The following is a 19,311-nucleotide window of genomic DNA, read 5'->3' on the forward strand; positions in this document are numbered from 1 at the left end:
TTTCCAGCATGATGGAGCACCTTGCCATAAGGCAAAAGTGATAACTAAGTGGCTCGGGGAACAAAACATCGATATTTTGGGTCCTTGGCCAGGGAACTCCCCAGACCTTAATCCCATTGAGAACTTGTGGTCAATCCTCAAGAGGTGGGTGGACAAACAAAACCCCACAAATTCTGACAAACTCCAAGCATTGTTTATGCAAGAATGGGCTGCCATCAGTCAGGATGTGGCCCAGAAGTTAATTGACAGCATGCCAGGGTGGATTGCAGAGGTCTTGAAAAACAAAGGGTCAACACTGCAAATATTGACTCTTTGCATCAACTTCATGTAATTGTCAATAAAAGCCTTTGACACTTATGAAATGCTTGTAATTATACTTCAGTATTCCATAGTAACGTCTGACAAAAATTTCTAAAGACACTGAAGCAGCAAACTTTGTGGAAATAAATATTTGTGTCATTCTCAACTTTTGGCCACGATTGTAGATGTCGCCATAGTCTAGCGCCGATGGGAACGTTGACTGAATAATCTGCTTTCTACTATTTAGGGAGAGGCAGGACCTATTTCTATAGAACAGTGTTTCCCAAACTCGGTCCTCTGTAATACACTACACAGCTGATTCAACTAATCAAACTTTGATAATTTGAATCAGCTGTGTAGTGTTAGGGCAAAAACTAAAACATGCAACGCTTGGGGTCCCGAGGACAGAGTTAGGAAACCCTGCTATAGAAGAAGCCCATTTTGATAATCAGCTTATTAACTAACTCATCAATATGCATTTTAAAAGACAGCTTTTCATCTGTCCAGATGCCCAAATATTTGTAAGCAGGCACACGATCAATACTGATACCATCCAAAGTACATATGCTTAAATCGCCAGTTTTTGTGCTCTAGAGAACATGTATTTAGTTTACCTGCATTTACCTCACTTCAGGTCAAAGTGTTTCTGATACAATGTAGGCATAATGTATTTCAGATATAGCCGGGTCAACCATGGGGGAAATGGCATACACAACAGCATCATCGGCATGAAGGTTACAAGTTTATAGGGACAAGTCGATATTGTTAATGTAAAAAGTACAGGACCCACAATCGACCCATTTGGTACACCTTTCATAATATCTAGGAATACTGGATACGCAATACAGCTGAGCTATCTGACACCCAGATAAAGGCCTACTGTTGTCTAATGAAGGATGTGTAAATACGGCACAGAGAACGCCTGTTTGACAAAGACACACACACACACACACATGCCTCAAAGTTTATACACTCTCATCCATGTCTCCTTTCCTTCCCTCCCTGCAGCACAAGTGGAAGTCCTGACGGCTGCTCTGAGAGCCACCACCATGGACTCTCACCTAGAGGATGCCTTCCTGGAGCCCCGGGACAGCAAGGGGGGACACCACCACGACAACCCCTTTGGAGTGCACCAAATGCCCCTCATAGGAGACCACTCAGACATGGAGGTGAGGGGGAATGGGAATGGGTGGTGGAGGCCTACCTTTTTGGGGTGGGGGGGTGATGTCACGCCTTCAGAGAAAAGGGTACAGGGTTGTCATGTTTGACCGTGGTTAATCTTAGTGTGTATCTGTGTAGAGCCGAACCTCGACCCTGAAGATGAGCCACGGTGATGACTCTGAGCTGAGCGACAGCAGCTTCAGTCCAGAGGATGAGAAGAAATCCAAGCATCAGGACGTGATACCCCAGGCCCTGCTGGACCAGTACCTGTCCATGACGGACCCTTCCAGAGCCCAGACGGTGGACATGGAGATCGCCAAGCATTGTGCCTACAGCCTGCCCGGTGTGGCCATGACCCTGGGCAGACAGAACTGGCACTGCCTCCGGGATACCTACGAGACCCTGGCCTCCGACATGCAGGTAGGTCTACACTCTTTCTACACCCTGTCTCCCGTACACACCCCCTCTGTCAATTCTACTGTACACGTTTTTAGAGTGGAAGTGTTTTTCTCATCAAATGTTTGACCTAAGGTGGTGAACACATTCAGTAGAATGCAACATTATGGGACTTTTTACATAGATTGTGTAGAACCTCGCTCACTTGTAGAGTTGGTTCTATTCACATTAGCTCTAATGGCAACGTTTCTACAGTATCTGAACGTACCCCTGGTGTGTTTAGCATGTAGCGGTGTAATGCCCAGTGCTCTCTGTCACTGGTCTGTTTCCTCCTCCGCCAGCTGGTTGTTGTCGTGGTGGGTGCTGAGACAGAGACAGGACCTAGACTGGAGCATGGGGCAGGTTTACTTCTTATTTCTGCTGTTCCTCCAGCACCTTTTTTTAATTCATTTGTGTTTCTCCAAAGCCCAATGTGTGGATCTTATTTTAGCTTGTTGGGTTCCCAACTGCAGTCCTCAAAAACAAGCTCCTGTCCCCTCACCATTCAGTCCTCAACCCCAGAGTTTGCATGCCTGCAAAGGACCAACTTTTTCCTCAGGCGCCGCAGCCCAAAGGGCTCGACTCCCCCACCCACCCATGTGAGGCCTGTGTATGTGTCTGCTGCTGTCTCCACCTGGCAGCTCCCTGTGTTCCACACACACTCCTACCAGGGTTTCCGTTAGGAAAATGTAGCGCTGGACATTTGACTGGCAGCATTTTAGTTTACTGGTCATTTTGAGAAATCTACCGGACCCATATGCATTGGGTGCGTAACCCGATTAGGGCGTCCACCCACAGTGTTTAGACTGACAGAAATCAGATTTAGATTATGGTCATTCATATTAACAGAACATGTCAAGGATGCAACAATGTGCAGTCCTTACCTAATTCTGATGCGCACTTTGAAGACGCTAGAATAACTGTCCACCTTTACTTTTCCTCAGTCAACAAGATGAATAATGAACAACAAAATCACTAGGTTATGTCAATCTACTATCCCCCACAGTAGAAAAGTTGACCTATTCCATTGGCCAGCTTGTTGAGAACGAAATGGCCTATTCCTAACACTGTGGGACAGTTGTGGAATGATAGATCCCAAATTCATACAACCAGTAGCCTAGACTACATAAAAAATAAATTAGTCTGCAGTAGATCAGAACCTTTATCTTATTGTTGATAAACTGTTATTTATTCACATTATAAGCGCAGCAATGCGCACAAGGCGGTAAGCTATGCTCAAATGTTCGTTCCGTAATGCAATTAGCGGGAAAACTCTTCAAAAGCACTGCGGTTTCATGTGACAGAGATGAAAATATCCATTAGAAAGAGAGGAGATCTAATATGCAACAACTACATGGGTTGCTAATACGACTAGGATTGTGCCTTTGGCTACAGGACAATGAAAGTTTTTTTAAATAAAATTTCCTACACGAATATGGTCTGATTTTGGCAAGGCTACTTTGAAGCAAGGTATGCCTCGTATGTAGTAAAACCGTTCAGGTTTAAACAATTAAGTATATGTTTTCAAAATGCATACTGCCTTTCACTCAGTGGTGTGTGACGCGCTGATGAAGCCTGTCTTCCGTTGCCTAGGCATTTGCTGTTTGAGATGCTGTAGCAGCAGCTCTCGCGCTGACATTTTCTGCTCAAAGGGTCTGTATTCTGTACGTGTGTGTGATAAAATAAGATGCGTAACGAATATACTGTACATGCGCCAATTTAATCTCACAAAATTATGCAAATGAGCCTATAGGCAGATTTTTTTTTTTTTTTTTTTTAAATTGCATGACCAGTCAATGTATTTCCATCTATGAATAGCCTAAAGCTTTATTTCACAATGGAATTTTTTGTTCTTCCGGACAATTGGCCGGCTCAATTTGATCAGGTTTTCTTATTTTTTTTAAAATTACCGGCTAACTGAATCTCTGACTCTTTAACACATCTGGGCCTGCCTGGCCTCTAATATCTCTGTCCCTCTCCCTCCCCCAGTGGAAAGTGCGTCGGACGCTGGCCTTCTCCATCCACGAGCTGGCCCTGATCCTGGGGGACCAGCTGACAGCAGCTGACCTGGTGCCCATCTTCAACAGCTTCCTCAAGGACCTGGACGAGGTGCGGGTAGGGGTCCTCAAACACCTCTACGACTTCCTCAAGGTCAGTCAGCAGATCAGTATAAATAATTAATATTGCTCAAGAGTACCATCTCTTCTTAGATCTTTGTATTATTAGAATGGATAGCTAGCCTGTCATTGCCCAGCGGTTGTCCCATTTCACATCCCTGCTTTCTGTTGATTTATCAATTAGTTGACTGCAGCAGAAATGTTTCTACTGTTCCAAATGGCTCATATTTCCAATAGTGCTGCTGTGTGTGGTGATGGTATCTAGGGACACCTGCAGTGTCTTCTGTTATGCAGTGTAGAGTTTTCACTCTTCTGCTGTGTGGTCAAAGAGCCTCTTTCACCCCCCCTCCTTTCATCCTCTATCTCTCATTCCTTCCCTTGTTCTCTGTCAGCACTCACCCTGTCCCTCTCCCTCTAGCTGCTGCACCAGGAGACGCGGCGTAAATACCTGTACCAGCTCCAGGAGTTCCTGGTCACAGACAACAGCCGAAACTGGCGCTTCCGGTCAGAGCTGGCTGAGTAGGTTATCCGTCTGTTACCACACTTTATTAATCAATTGATTTCCCCTGTGAACTTAGTTGTCTCACACACCATTACCACCCAGACAAATGGTGGTAGCCCTAGGTATTGTTTGCGCTCTCAGACCTACAGTAAATATGAGGACCAGTGAGTTGTGCCAATGCCTTCCTTTACTGTGTGTAGGTGAGAGAGTTAAACATAGATATAGCCTTTTGAAAGATTGACTCTTGGCGACATTTGGTTCTCTGGGTAAACTCTCTTTTTTGAAAGCTGACCAGTGAGTGACTTTCCCCTCTGTGTTCTCAGACAGCTGGTGCTGCTACTGGAGTTGTACAGTGGTCAGGATGTGTATGACTACCTTCGTCCCCTGTCCTTCAGCCTGTGTACGGACCGAGTGTCCTCTGTACGCTGGACCTCCTACAAACTGGTACGTCACCCAGACAGCTCCCTCCAAAATGGGCTCCGCCCTGTTCTCCCTCCAAAATGTGCTCCTATCCAGAGCGCTCCTATCCATCTTAAGATGGCTAGGTGGGACAACTACATGTCGTAGTAAATAATTTTTCCTCAAAGTAGCTATCAACAAAGTCTGTATTCCTTTTGTGCATTGTCAGGTGAGTGAGATCATCAGGAAGGTGGCGTCGTGCCAGGTGTTGTTGACAGACTTCCTGAGTGAGCTGGTGGAGAAGTTCTGCCACTCTCACAAGTGGTCGGGACGACAGGCCTTCACCTTCGTATGTCAGGTGAGGACATCTTCTCCATGTTCGTTATTATTCTCGTCTTCTCCTGACCTATCAAACACAATAATCATCCAGTAACCACAAAACATTACTTTCTACCTTCGCTCAACATGTTAACATTAGAAGCCTACTCCCTAAGTTTGTTTTACTCACTGCTTTAGCATACTCTGCCAACCCGGATGTCTTAGCCGTGTCTGAATCCTGGCTTAGGAAAACCACCAAAAACCCTGAAGTCTCCATCGCTAACTATAACATTTTCCGCCAAGATAAAACTGCCAAAGGGGGCGGTGTTGCAATCTACTGCAAAGATAGTTTGCAGAGTTCTGTATTACTATCCAAGTCTGTACCCAAACATTTCGAGCTTCTACTTCTAAAAATTCACCTTTCCAGAAACAAGTCTCTCACTGTTGCCGCTTGCTATAGACCTCCCTCTGCCCCCAGCTGTGCCCTCGATACCATATGTGAATTGATTGCCCCCCATATATCTTCTGAGCTCGTGCTACTAGGTGACCTAAACTGGGACATGCTTAACACCCCGGCCATCCTACAATCTAAGCTTGATGCCCTCAATCTCACACAAATTATCAATGAACCTACCAGGTACAACTCCAAATCCGTAAACACGGGCACCCTCATAGATGTCATCCTAACGAACTCGCCCTCCAAATATACCTCTGCTGTTTTCAATCAAGATCTCAGTGATCACTGCCTCATTGCCTGCATCCGTATTGGGTCTGCGACCAAACGACCACCCATCATCACTGTCAAACGCTCCCTAAAACACTTCTGCGAGCAGGCCTTTCTAATCGACCTGGCCGATGTATCCTGGAATGACATTGACCTCATCCTGTCAGTAGATGATGCCTGGCTATTCTTTAAAAGTGCCTTCCACACCATCTTAAATAAGCATGCCCCATAAAATAAAAAAAAATAGAACTAGGAATAGATATAGTCCTTGGTTCACTCCAGACCTGTCTGCCCTTGACCAGCACAAAAACATCCTGTGGCGTTCTGCATTAGCATCAAATAGCCCCCGTGATATGCAACTTTTCAGGGAAGTTAGGAACAAATATACACAGGCAGTTAGGAAAGCTAAGGCTAGCTTTTTCAAACAGAAATTTGCATCCTGTAGTACTAACTCAAAAAAAGTTATGTGACACTTGTCGTGGCAATTTCCTGTATTATCAAATGATGAGAGAGCAAACCACACACCAGTCAGAGTTATACTTAAACTTCACCTTTATTAATAATTAAGCTTTTGCAATAGCATTTGAATTTCAACATTTCAGTATCTCTAATGAAAAGTTGAGTGGCCAACATAATGGCAACAGATCTTTTTTAGCAAAGATCCACCCCCTAGTCAACATGACAAACCACAGATAATAGGAATTGCTTCACAAAGAAAGACTTTTACTTGAGAGAGGAGTATCCCATAGCTAGACAGCATTTGCTATAAATTATCGTTCAGTTTGGTCTCCTAAACAAGGTTCTAATCTCATTCTTGGTACTTCAGAGTACCAAAACATTACCTCATCCAATGGCATATCAATTGTCAATTCTAGATACACCCATCTCAAATACACCCAAACCTGGACAAACTCACTGAAGACAGTGAGCCTCTTAGGTCATATACTAGGTCAAGATAAGGGCAACCTCAGAGGGGACATACAATGGTTCCAGACACTGCCATACTCCCCCCAATGAGAAAAGGAGGGAGTAACTGGCGTACAGACATTGTATGAGATAACTAACTGGTTCCCCATTAATCACGCCATCCCTTCACATGGTTTAGGAATAGTAACAGACACATTCCCATAAGAAGACAATGTTCCATTCTGTCGTTCTCCCCTTCTGATATTCTACATAGCACCACATGGTTTAACAGATACATTCACATATGAAGACAAGCCTGACCTCTCCCTTCTCTGGGCCCCAAGTGACTAAGCCCTAGCTGAGAAGTGATAACTGCAACTGCCAACCCTATAGTCCAAAGGGAACCATTCTAATGACAAGTATCTCACAAGCATATGATGAAAATAACATCTTATCTATGTTACCCAACTAATTCTGATTCATCCCCAACACACTGTAAAGTCCATGGAGAATAAGATCACCTCCTCCCAGCTGCCCACTGCTCTGAGGCTAGGAAACACTGTCACCACCGATAAATCCACAATATTGAGAATTTCAATAAGCATTTCTCTATGGCTGGCCATGCTTTCCACCCGGCTACCCCTACCCCGGTCAACTGCCCGGCACCCTCCACAGCAACCCGCCAAAGCCCCCACCATTTCTCCTTCACCCAAATCCAGATAGCTGATGTTCTGAAAGAGCTGCAAAATCTGGACCCCTACAAATCAGCCGGGCTAGACATTCTGGACCCTCTCTTTCTAAAATGATCTGCCGAAATTGTTGCAACCCCTATTACTAGCCTGTTCAACCTCTCTTTCGTATCGTCTGAGATTCCCAAAGATTGGAAAGCTGCCACGGTCACTGCCTTCTTCAAAGGGGATGACACTCTAGACCCAAACTGCTACAGACCTATATCTATCCTACCATGTCTTTCTAAGGTCTTCGAAAGCCAAGTTAACTTCTCTGCGCTACGGATCCCTTTTACGGGATCATTTTCCTAAACAACCGCTGAATTGCAGGGTGCAAAATATTACAAAAAATATTTATAATCATGCAATCACAAGTGAAATATACCAAAACACAGCTTAGCTTGTTGTTAACCTTTTCTCAATAGGGGGTGCTGTTTGCACTTTGTAAAAATTTCGTTCCCAAATTAAACTGCCTCGTACTCAATTCTTGCTCGTACAATATGCATATTATTACTATTGGATAGGAAACACTCTCTAGTTTCTAAAACCGTTTGAATTATATCTGTGAGTAAAACAGAACTCGAGTTGGAGCAATTTTCCTATGAGGCATTGAGAAATCTGAAATCTGCAGGCTGTTCTGAGGTCAGTTTATTAATTTGCATGTCTTCTATTGGTTGAGATGCACTGCATACGCCTTCCCCTGGATGTCAGCAAATAGTGAGAATTGGAATGGAGTTGCTAGGCAGATCTGAGGCCTTATAAATGGGCTGGCAACGTGGGGTCCTCTCTTTCCTTCGTTCGCCATGGCGCAAGACAGACCTCAGGATGGCGTTCTAGAAAGCTCCCGTTATAGCCCTTAGATATATCCGGCTCTGATTTTATTCGATATAGGTGTTAAAGACATCATAATGTTGTTATTTTAAACCGAGTTATATCAGTTTATATCAGTATATTGCGATTTTCGGGTATTTATTTGTGCTGCGTTCTGGTGAGTTGGGCACGTCTGGGCCACATGGCTAATGTTTACTGCTAATTCCAAAGTTGAAGGCGACAATCTACAACCGAGCAACGATTCTTTTGGACAAAGGACAACTTGCCCAAGATTCTGATGGGAGCTCATCAAAAAGTAAGAACTATTTATGATGTTAATTCGTTGTTCTGTTGAAAAATGTAAAACTCATATTCCGCCATTAATTTCGGTGCGGTCTCGCTTTAACGCACGCTGTATGTCGTAGTAACGTTAATTTTAAAAATCTAACACAGCGATTGCATTAAGAACTAATGTATCTTTCATTTGCTGTCCAACCTGTATTTTTTAGTCAAGTCTATGATTAGTTACTGATTAGATTAGGTGCCTCTCCCAAGATTTCTCCCGACATATTGTTGGCAGCTTGGCTACTATTCTCATTGTATAACCACGATTTGTGCCGCTAAATATGCACATTTTCGAACAAACTCTATATGTATTGTGTAATATGATGTTATAGGACTGTCATCTGAAGAAGTTTGAGAAGGTTAGTGAAAAAATTAATATCTTTTGCTGGTTTATTCGTTATCGCTATTGTTGGCTTGCATCAATGCTGTTGTGTGGTTGGCTATTGTAGTAAGCTAATATAATGCTATATTGTGTTTTCGCTGTAAAACACTTAAAAAATCTGAAATATTGGCTGGATTCACAAGATCTTTGTCTTTCATTTGCTGTACGCTGTGTATTTTTCATCAATGTTTTATGATGAGTATTTAGGTAATTCACGTTGGTCTCTGTAGTTATTCTAGTTGCTTTGGTGAGAGTTGTGATGGTGGCTGCAATGGTAAACTATGATTTATACCTGAAATATGCACATTTTTCTAACAAAACATATGCTATACAATAAATATGTTATCAGACTGTCATCTGATGAAGTTGTTTCTTGGTTAGTGGCTATTTATATCTTTATTTGGTCGAAATTGTGATAGCTACCTATGCAGGAAAAAAATGGTGGAGAAAAAAAAGTTGTCTTTTGCTATCGTGGTTAGCTAATAGATTTACATATTGTGTCTTCCCTGTAAAACATTTTAAAAATCAGAAATGATGGCTGGATTCACAAGATGTGTATCTTTCATCTGGTGTCTTGGACTTGTGATTTAATGATATTTAGATGCTAGTATTTACTTGTGACGCTATGCTAGTCAGCTTTTTTACTGATGGGGGTGCTCCCGGATCCGGGATTGTGTGCAAGTAGAAGTTAATCCACCTATCGTGTCAGATTTTGAAAATATGCTTTGCAGTGAAAGCAATCTAAGCTTTTGTGAGTGTATCAATCAATGCTAGAACAGTTAGCCTTATATTAGCTTGGTCACGAAAGTCAGAAAAGCAATACAATTAATCGCTTACCTTTGATAATCTTCGGATGTTTCCACTCACGGGACTCCCAGTTATACAACAAATGTTCTTTTTGTTCGATAAATATTACTTTTATAACAAAAAAACGCCATTTGGGTTGCGCGTTATGTTCAGAAAACCAAAGCCTCGTTCCGTTCAACGAAAATTCCAAAAAGTATCTGTAATGGTTGTAGAAACATGTCAAATGTTTTTTATAATCAATCCTCAGGTTGTTTTTAACAAACATAATCGATAATATTTCGACCGTAACCTATTCAATAAGAGAGAAAAAGAAAACGGAGAGCTACCCTCTAGCGCGCAGGAACTAATCAGAGGACACCTGACTAGTTTTGAAAAATCTCGCTCATTTTTCAAAATAAAAGCCTGAAACTATGTCTAAAGCCTGGTCACAGCCTGAGGAAGCCATTGGAAAAGGAATCTGGTTGATACCCCTTTAAATGGAAGAAAGACGGGCCAGGAAACGCAGATAAAAAAATAAAAAAAATAAAAATCACTTCCGGATTAGATTTTCTCAGGTTTTCACCTGCCGACTCAGTTTTGTTATACTCACAGACAATATTTTGACAGTTTTGGAAACTTTGGAGTGTTTTCTATCCTAATCTGTAAATTATATGCATATTCTACTATCTGGACCTGAGAAATAGTCCGTTTACCTTGGGAACGTTATTTAATAAATCAAAAAAAATCTGACCCCTAGCGTCAAGAGGTTAACAAACAGATTACCGACCATTTCGAATCCCACCGTACCTTCTCCGCTATGCAATCTGGTTTCAGAGCTGGTCATGGGTGCACCTCAGCCACGCTCAAGGTCCTAAACAACATCATAACCGCCATCGATAAGAGACATTACTGCGCAGCCGTATTCATCGACCTGGCCAAGGCTTTCGACTCTGTCAATCACCACATTCTTATTTGGCAGACTCGACAGCCTTGGTTTCTCAAATGATTGCCTTGCCTGGTTTACCAACTACTTCTCTGATGGAGTTCAGTGTGTCAAATCGGAGGGCCTGTTGTCCGGACCTCTGGCAGTCTCTATGGGGGTGCCACAGGGTTCAATCCTCGGGCCGACTCTCTTCTCTGTATACATCAATGATGTTGCTCTTGCTGCTGGTGATTCTCTGATACACCTCTACGCAGACGACACCATTCTGTATACTTCTGGCCCCTCTTTGGACACTGTGTTAACTCACCTCCAGACGAGCTTCAATGCCATACAACTCTCCTTCCGTGGCCTCCAACTGCTCTTAAATGCAAGTAAAACTAAATGCATGCTATTCAACCGATCACTGCCCGATCCTGCTCGCCCGTCCAGCATCACTACTCTGGACGGCTCTGACTTAGAATACGTGGACAACTACAAATACCTAGGTGTCTGGTTAGACTGTAAACTCTCCTTCCAGACTCACATTAAGCATCTCCAATCCAAAATTAAATCTAGAATTGGCTTCCGATATTGCAACAAAGCATCCTTCACTCATGCTGCCAAACATACCCTCGTAAAACTGACCATCCTACCGATCCTTGACTTCGGTGACGTCATCTATAAAATAGCCTCCAACATTCTACTCAGACTGCATCCAGTTTGTTATCACAGTGCCATCCGTTTTGTCACCAAAGCCCCATACACTACCCACCATTGCGACCTGTATGCTCTCGTTGGTTGGCCCTCGCTTCATACTCGTCGCCAAACCCACTGGCTACAGATTATCTACAAGTCTCTGCTAGGTAAAGCCCCGCCTTATCTCAGTTACTGGTCACCATAGCAGCATCCACTCGTAGCACGCGCTCCAGCAGGTATATCTCACTGGTCACCCCCAAAGCCAATTCCTCCTTTGGTCGTCTTTCCTTCCAGTTCTCTGCTGCCAATGACTGGAACAAACTGCAAAAATCTCTGAAGCTGGAAACGCTTATCTCCCTCACTAGCTTTGAGCACCAGCTGTCAGAGCAGCTCACAGATTCCTACACCTGTTCATAGCCCATCTATAATTTATCCCAAACAACTACCTCTTCCCCTACTTTATTTTATTTATTTATTTTTCTCCTTTGCACCCCATTATTTCTATTTCTACTTTGCACATTCTTCCACTGCAAATCTACCATTCCAGTGTTTTACTTGCTATATTGTATTTACCTCGCCACCATGGCCTTTTTTTGCCTTTACCTCATCTCACCTCATTTGTTCACATTGTATATAGACTTTTTTTTCTACTGTATTATTGACTGTATGTTTTGTTTATTCCATGTGTAACTGTGTTGTTATATGTGTTGATTTGCTATGTTTTATCTTGGCCAGGTCGCAGTTGCAAATGAGAACTTGTTCTCAACTAGCCTACCTGGTTAAATAAAGGTGAAATAATATATATTTTTAATGAACCCTAGGGTGATTTGTTAAAGATCCTAAAAAATACAATCAAATAAGTTCTCCTGTATTTATTTCTCATAAAGTAAGATTATGACACTCAGGTAAAATATTTCTGACATCTGGTCGTTGCTGGGATATCTGCCAAGATTTAATGATGTTTTTTATTAAGGTCAGTTTTATTGAAGAGACTTTTAGTTTCCATCCTACAATATTATACCGTGAGTGGAGTGGCGCTGGTAGCGAAGAAGACACTGTTTTTCAATGGGCCACTTGACAGTGTACCAAGCACTTTATTTGATTCTATGAATGGCCCCATTCTCCGTCCCACAATGTCTCTTGTGTGGGAGGACAAAGCGATCATGATGCCTCTGAGTGTGTGCGACCGAGAGGTCAAGTGTGTGCGCACTTCCTTTTGTTTGGTCTCATTCATGCTCACACATGCTCCCTGTATGTCTCAAACACACTTACCTTTTGCCACTCTTGCTCTCAACACACAAACACACACACTGACCATCCTCCTTCTCTTTTTGTCTGCCAGCTGGTAATTGAGGATGACTGTGTGTCGTTGGAGCAGTTCTCGGAGCACTTGCTGGCCCCTCTGTTACAGCTGGCCTCTGACCCCGTGGCCAACGTCAGGGTGCTGCTGGCCAAGACCATCCGCCAGAGCCTGGTGGAGAGAGGTACATGCATACACACACTGGCATGTTGAGCTTACCAATTCCATAGTTAGTACAAGGACAACAAGCAATTCTGGCTTATTTTGTTGTTGTAAAAAACGAAGGGGGAAAAAATATATATATATATTTTACACATCACTCAGTAAGGCCATTCTACTGCTGATGTTTGTCTATGGAGATTGCATTGCTGTTTGCTCAATTTTATACACCTGTTAGCAACAGGTGTGGCTGAACTAGCCGAATCCACTAATTTGAAGGGGTGTCTACATACCTTTGTGTATATAGAGTGGGATAAAATAGACACCCTATGTAATAGCACAGCTAAAAAGGTGTCTTAAGGTCTTTCTTATAAACGTCTACAGTTTGAGGCCCTCAAAGCATAGTATTAGCTAAAGCTAAAATAAACATACGATAAAGCTAAAGATGATGAAATGCTATTTAGCAGACACTTTTATCCAAAGCAACGTAGTCATGCGTGCATACATTTTACGTATGGGTGGTCCCGGGAATTGAAACCACTACCCTGAAACCACTATCAACTCAGATTTGATTTCTGTAGCTCAGGAATACTATTTTATTTTAAAAGCCACTTTATTAATCCCCAATGAGGAAAAACGGCAAAGACTGCATCAATCTGTAGTGTTACAACATATGTTAATGTTCTCCCAGATATCGGCAGCTGAACCCTTATCACACCTGTCCTCCATATTTCTCTGTCCTCCCATGCAGAGTACTTCCTGCATTCTGCCAACTCTCACCAGGAGGCGCTGGAGCAGACCCTGGTGGCTCTGCAGATGGACCTGGACAAGGACGTCAAGTACTTTGCCAGCGTCCATCCTGGGAGTACACGCATCAGTGAGGATGCCATGAGCACCACCTCCTCGACCTACTGAGCCCAGAGCACTCCCACCCATCTCTCTAAACACACACTCCATCTGCTCTACTGAACTCAAGCCAGGTAGGGGCCGAGGGCTTGATGTAGCCCTCTTCTACGGGCACTTAGACTTCCATACATACACAAGCGAAGGACCTGCGCAACAACACAAGTCGCCCAATGCAGTGCAGCACAACTCGACTCACTACAACCTATTTTTTATTTTTATTTTGTGGTTTGCTTATATATTTTTTGCCACAGAAGCCTTAAGTGTCTTCCTTAAACGTGAAAATACTTGAATGTCCAGATGGATTTGGGATCAAAAACACAACGAATGGAAAGAAACGCACAGGAAACGGAGCTATAAGGACCATTTCTCCCCCTCGGCTTCTCTCGTTCTCTCGATAGAATCCTCCCCAGACTTAGTGGAAAAGCCAGTATGTCACAAGCTTTATGGAAGCACATAGCAGGATGACTCTATCCAACTCAAAATGTTTAAACAAAGTTTCTGTAATTGCTTTCCTCTTTGATACTGTATAAGTGACTTATCCTGCATATCAACAAAAAACATCTGTACTATCACAGCCTGGCTGTGGGGGAGCTGTCGGTGGGAAATGCAGAGTTTGGAATACAGGGCTCCTGCCTCCATTGTTTTAACTAGTGCAGCACATTGTTGTACCCATAGACAGAGGTCCACCCCCTGGCATGCAGGGGGGTTCCTGTTGTCAATGAAAAATAACTATTGTATTTTTTATTAATATTATGGCTGTCTGGTTTGCGGCCTTTAAGCAAGCAGAGAGATCCAATTGTAAAAGGTCAGCACACACTCACTTGAAACGGGGTATTTTAACCTGAGAATAAAATACTGTGACCCCCCCTCCGTTCTCCTTTTTGCTTTGTCTGTCTCCCTTATACTTTATCTGTACATATCTCTAGTAACCTTTATCCATTTTGATCAACGATCATGAATAGAATTGTGATACAATTTTGTTCTGTTTTACCTTTCTCAACATGAAATGAAATAAAAAGCAGGCACTAAAACGTGTAGGTGTATTTGGTTTGTGTGTAGAGGGGAGGGATGGGGACTGAGGCTCTGGAACAGATGTCTCATGACTTAAAGGGGAATTTCACTCAAACTATCTTTTAGTATGTGTTTCATTAGTCCACTGTTGATACAGTCCCAAAATGACTGCTGACATGAAAAACAAGATATTGGGACGTTTTAAGAAGAAATCATCATGGTGATGTGGCTGGAGACATCTTGAAAGTCCAATATCTTGACAACTTGACTGCTGACATGCAAAACATTTGAGTAATATTCCTTTTTAAGGCCAAAGAGGATTTTTGTGCACAACCGGTGCCATGCCTTGGCTGGGATTCAATCAGATTGTGGATTATAGGCATTGCGGTTTTTAAAGGCAATGTTCGTGGAGATCCCATTTACGGTAAATGCTGCATGTCGGCTCAATCGGAAATTGCCTTGAAAAGCTACAATGCCTATAACCTGCAATTGGATTGAATCCCGACACTTGTCAAACTATGGTTAAACTATGGTTACAGAAGTAGGGTCTCGATTCCAATCTGTATTGCTAGAATTGCATGTTGTAAAGTAGTACATTTTGAAATTAAGGGCATTTCAGATTGAGCTGACCATATGCAGTCTCTGCGGGAACATTGCCTTTTAAATGTATATTGTGCTCTAGCGTGGATCTTCAGCACTACATAGCTCTTTATTTTAAAGCATCAATCTACACCTGTCCAAAAACGTGGGCACAATCTGAATGTGGACAAGATCAGGACAAAGGACTCGTTAGAAACAAGCCTTTAAAAGAACACAACTAACCCACCACTGTCATGTCCATGAACCAGTTTCCTTTGACTATCATAGATAATTTGCCTAAACCAAACCCTAATTCCTCATGTCTATCATAACGTGCCCCTCTGCTTTTACAACCGTCACAATGGCACCATTGTCCAACTCTGCAACAAGGATTTCTGCCTGCCCTGCACGCATCCCTGATCATCGACTGTAGGTTTGGCAGGCCCTCCATGCCAGGAGAACAGATGCGTCACGTGACCAGAGCCATCCTCAGAAATTGGAGAAAGGCTTCTTTGTGAGGCCTGGGATTTACCAGACTACCCGGCAACACTTTTATTTCCCGCCAGCTGGGTACTGCCCACCGGCTATGTGAGCCAGCAACATGCTCTTCTCGTGTCTCCCCTTCCTTTCCTCTTCTCGCTTCAGGAGAAGTGGACCATCTGATTGGGACACCTGGGGTTATGTGGTGAACGGGTTCAGAACACCCAGGATGACAAGGAACTGTTAGGGAAGATTGCTCCTTGTAGGAATCGAATGCTCCTGTGAGAACTGTTAATGTAGAAATGTAAATGTAGAAATGTAAATGTTTATCATTCACTATATTGCACATAATATGTATTTTACTTTTGCAGTTAAAGTGAAAATGGGATGTGTATATACACATTTCCTGTTGCATTTACAGTAACTATTCAAAGCCATTTGTCCTTATGCTCCTCCCAATGTTAAAGTACCTCACTGCTGACAACACCTTTTCACTCCTATAACCCACTCTTTCTGCATTGCTCTACTTCTGTACCATTTCAGTCCCAAATAACCAACATTGTCTGTTTCACAAGACCTACTGGCTGCATGAAAACTATAAATACGTGAACGTTCAAGCAAATATGAGGCGGAGTGAGATCCAGCATAAGAACACAAATGCTAAGTAAGTTAAACAAGTGGATTGAATGTTGGATATGACCTCCTAATAGACGAATAAGGTTAGAGACGTTGCAGTAAAGTTTTGCTTGTCTCTGGGCTCCCTGACAGCCTTGGTGGCCTGTAGACTATGTTTACACATGCAGCCCAATTATGATCATTTTTTTTACTAATTGGTATTTTGGACAATCAGATCAGCTCTGAAAAAGATCTGAGGTGATTGGTCAAATGACCAGAATTGGGCTGCCTGTGTAAACGCAGCCATACTGAAACCAAATGTTGCAGGCCTTTTAATAAGCATTGCTAAGACATGGGGCAGTAATGACCAGATTCCTCTGTGGCATGACTTACACCTCACAGGTTGCCTGTCTAAACACAGCCTATGTATGCTCCCAAACTTTAAACCAATCAAATCAGCTCTTTTCACATCAGAACTTTTTCAGAGCTGATCTGACTGGTTCGCGAAAAGAATATCAGAATTGGGCTGCCTGTGTTAACACCGCCAGCGGAACACAGTCCTGGCCAAAACCAGATCACGCCAAACAACCTTTACTACCATGGTGGTAAATTTACTTTTTAGGGAATTGGGGGAATTGCCAATTCAGGGAATTGTAACACAAATTTTAGGATCAGCGTTATCTTTTAGTATACAGTTTTTATATTAAAGTAATGTAGTCTAGTAAAATGTGTCAACTGTAATGATGTGTATCTTATAGCACGATTTAGGGCTCCCAAGTGGCGCAGCGGTCTAAGGCACTGCATCTCAGTGCTAGAGGCGTCACTACAGACACCCTGGTTTGAATCCAGGCTGTATCACAACCGGCCGTGATTGGGAGTCTCATAGGGCGGCGCACAATTGGCCCAGCTTCATCCGGGTTTGGCTGGTGTAGGCCGTCTGTGGCAGACCAGGGGGTTTGGTCAAGATGTTTACACAGATCAGACACGGACAGAGTAGGATTAGCTCGGTTTCAAGGGTGTTTATTAAATAATAAATCAAAAGAAAAGGATAGGTCTCCCCCATGAGACCCTCTCCGGGATACCGTCTTCTGGGCTCCGGGTCTTGCTGTATCCTGTTGGGCACACAAACTCAAACTCCCTCGTCTTAGCTCGGGCACCGCCTCCAACTACAAGGAAGTCCCCTTACTTCCCCCACTCCTCTCCTGTGTGTTGCCCTTCTGGCAGCTTTATAGGGCTTGTACAGCTGTAGACCACACTATTTACCAAGAGAGTGTATCTATATTCTTCGTAGCTGTCTATTAGTGTAGCTGTCAGATCGGGTCTGGCCGGCTAGGATAAGTTCTAGATAGCGTCGAGATCAGTGTGGAAGAACTTGACTGGCCTGCACAAAGCCCTGATCTCAACCCCATGGAACACCTTTGGGAGGAATTGGAACGCTGACTGCGAGCCAAACATCAGTGCCCGACCTCACTAATGCTTGTGGCTGAATAGAAGCAAGTCCCTGCAGTAATGTTCCAACGTCTAGTTGGATATGTTTGGCCGTTCCGGTCAGCCAGACAGATGGGACAAATTCGACTGGCTGAACAGGTAAGTAAAGTTTGACCTGCCGGTCAGGACAAATTTGGTGTTCGGTCCAATAAGATAAGTTTGGCCGGCTTGCCAGATACCCTATACTGAGAAAGCGAAAAGTTTTTTTTTTTTTTTTTTTGCTAATGTATTAAAAAATAAAAAACATACCTTATTTACATAAGTATTCAGACCCTTTGCTATGAGACTCAATTGACCTCAGGTGTGTCCTGTTTGCATTGATCATCCTTGAGCTGTTTCTACAACTTGATTCAATTGATTGGACATGATTTGGAAAGGCACACACCTGTTTATATAAGGTCCCACAGCTGACAGTTCATGTCAGATCAAAGACCAGGCCATGAGGTCGAAAGAATGGTCCGTAGAGCTCCGAGACAGGATTGTGTCGAGGCACAGATCTGGGGAAGGGTACGAAAATATTTCTACGGCATTGAATGTCCCCAAGAACACAGTGGCCATTCTTAAATGGAAGAAGTTTGGAACCACCAAGACTCTTCCTAGAGCTGGCTGCCCGGCCAAACTGAGCAGTCGTGGGAGGAGGGCCTTGGTCAGGGAGGTGACCAAGAACTTGAGACATCTGTGGCATTATGTTATGTGATCATGCTGTTTAATCAGCTTCTTGATATGCCACAGCTGTCAGGTGATGGATTTTCTTGGCAAAGGAGAAATGCTCACTAACAGGGATGTAAACAAATTTGTGCATAACATTTGAAAGAAATAAGCTATTTTTTGCATATGGAACATTTCTATGATCTTTTATTTCAGATCATGAAACATGGGATTAACACTTTACATGTTGCGTTTATATTTTTGTTCAGTGTTAAAGTGTCCCATACAATAAGGGGATCTGCCGTATCTATGTTATATAGGGGAAAACTAAGTTGTAAATGATTATCTTGGTTAAAAACAATCTGTCGTCCAGTAGGCTTTGATTTAAAGTTCCAATATTCTCACCCTCGTGTAAATTCTGTAAGTGTAATGTGTATACCAATTAGTTGATGGTCTGACCGCATTCTGTCCCTTATCAACACAACTTTTGGTGCCAGCAACAATTTCATAAGAAAATAGTCAAGACGACTAGCTTGATTGATCCTTCGCCATGTTTATCTCACTAGGTCAGGATATGTAAGCCTCCATATATCC

The 19,311-nt window shown here is 43.0% G+C and overlaps 1 protein-coding gene across 3 annotated transcripts in view; it reads left to right on the forward strand.

The window, feature by feature from the left end:
• The window catches only part of LOC120051034 (serine/threonine-protein phosphatase 4 regulatory subunit 1-like), a 28,143-nt gene extending 13,379 nt beyond the window's left edge, over positions 1-14,764 (forward strand). For all 3 annotated transcript variants that reach the window (XM_038997640.1, XM_038997641.1, XM_038997642.1), the window contains 8 exons: positions 1,309-1,469; positions 1,600-1,881; positions 3,886-4,047; positions 4,432-4,532; positions 4,839-4,959; positions 5,144-5,272; positions 12,874-13,015; positions 13,742-14,764. In XM_038997640.1, coding sequence (XP_038853568.1) covers positions 1,309-1,469; positions 1,600-1,881; positions 3,886-4,047; positions 4,432-4,532; positions 4,839-4,959; positions 5,144-5,272; positions 12,874-13,015; positions 13,742-13,905 — 1,262 coding nt within the window. In that variant the 3' untranslated portion in view covers positions 13,906-14,764. The remainder of the gene's footprint in view (positions 1-1,308; positions 1,470-1,599; positions 1,882-3,885; positions 4,048-4,431; positions 4,533-4,838; positions 4,960-5,143; positions 5,273-12,873; positions 13,016-13,741) is intronic.
• The last annotated feature ends 4,547 nt before the right edge of the window (positions 14,765-19,311 follow it).

Source organism: Salvelinus namaycush, chromosome 7, assembly GCF_016432855.1.
Source record: "Salvelinus namaycush isolate Seneca chromosome 7, SaNama_1.0, whole genome shotgun sequence".
Taxonomy (NCBI): Eukaryota; Metazoa; Chordata; class Actinopteri; order Salmoniformes; family Salmonidae; genus Salvelinus; species Salvelinus namaycush.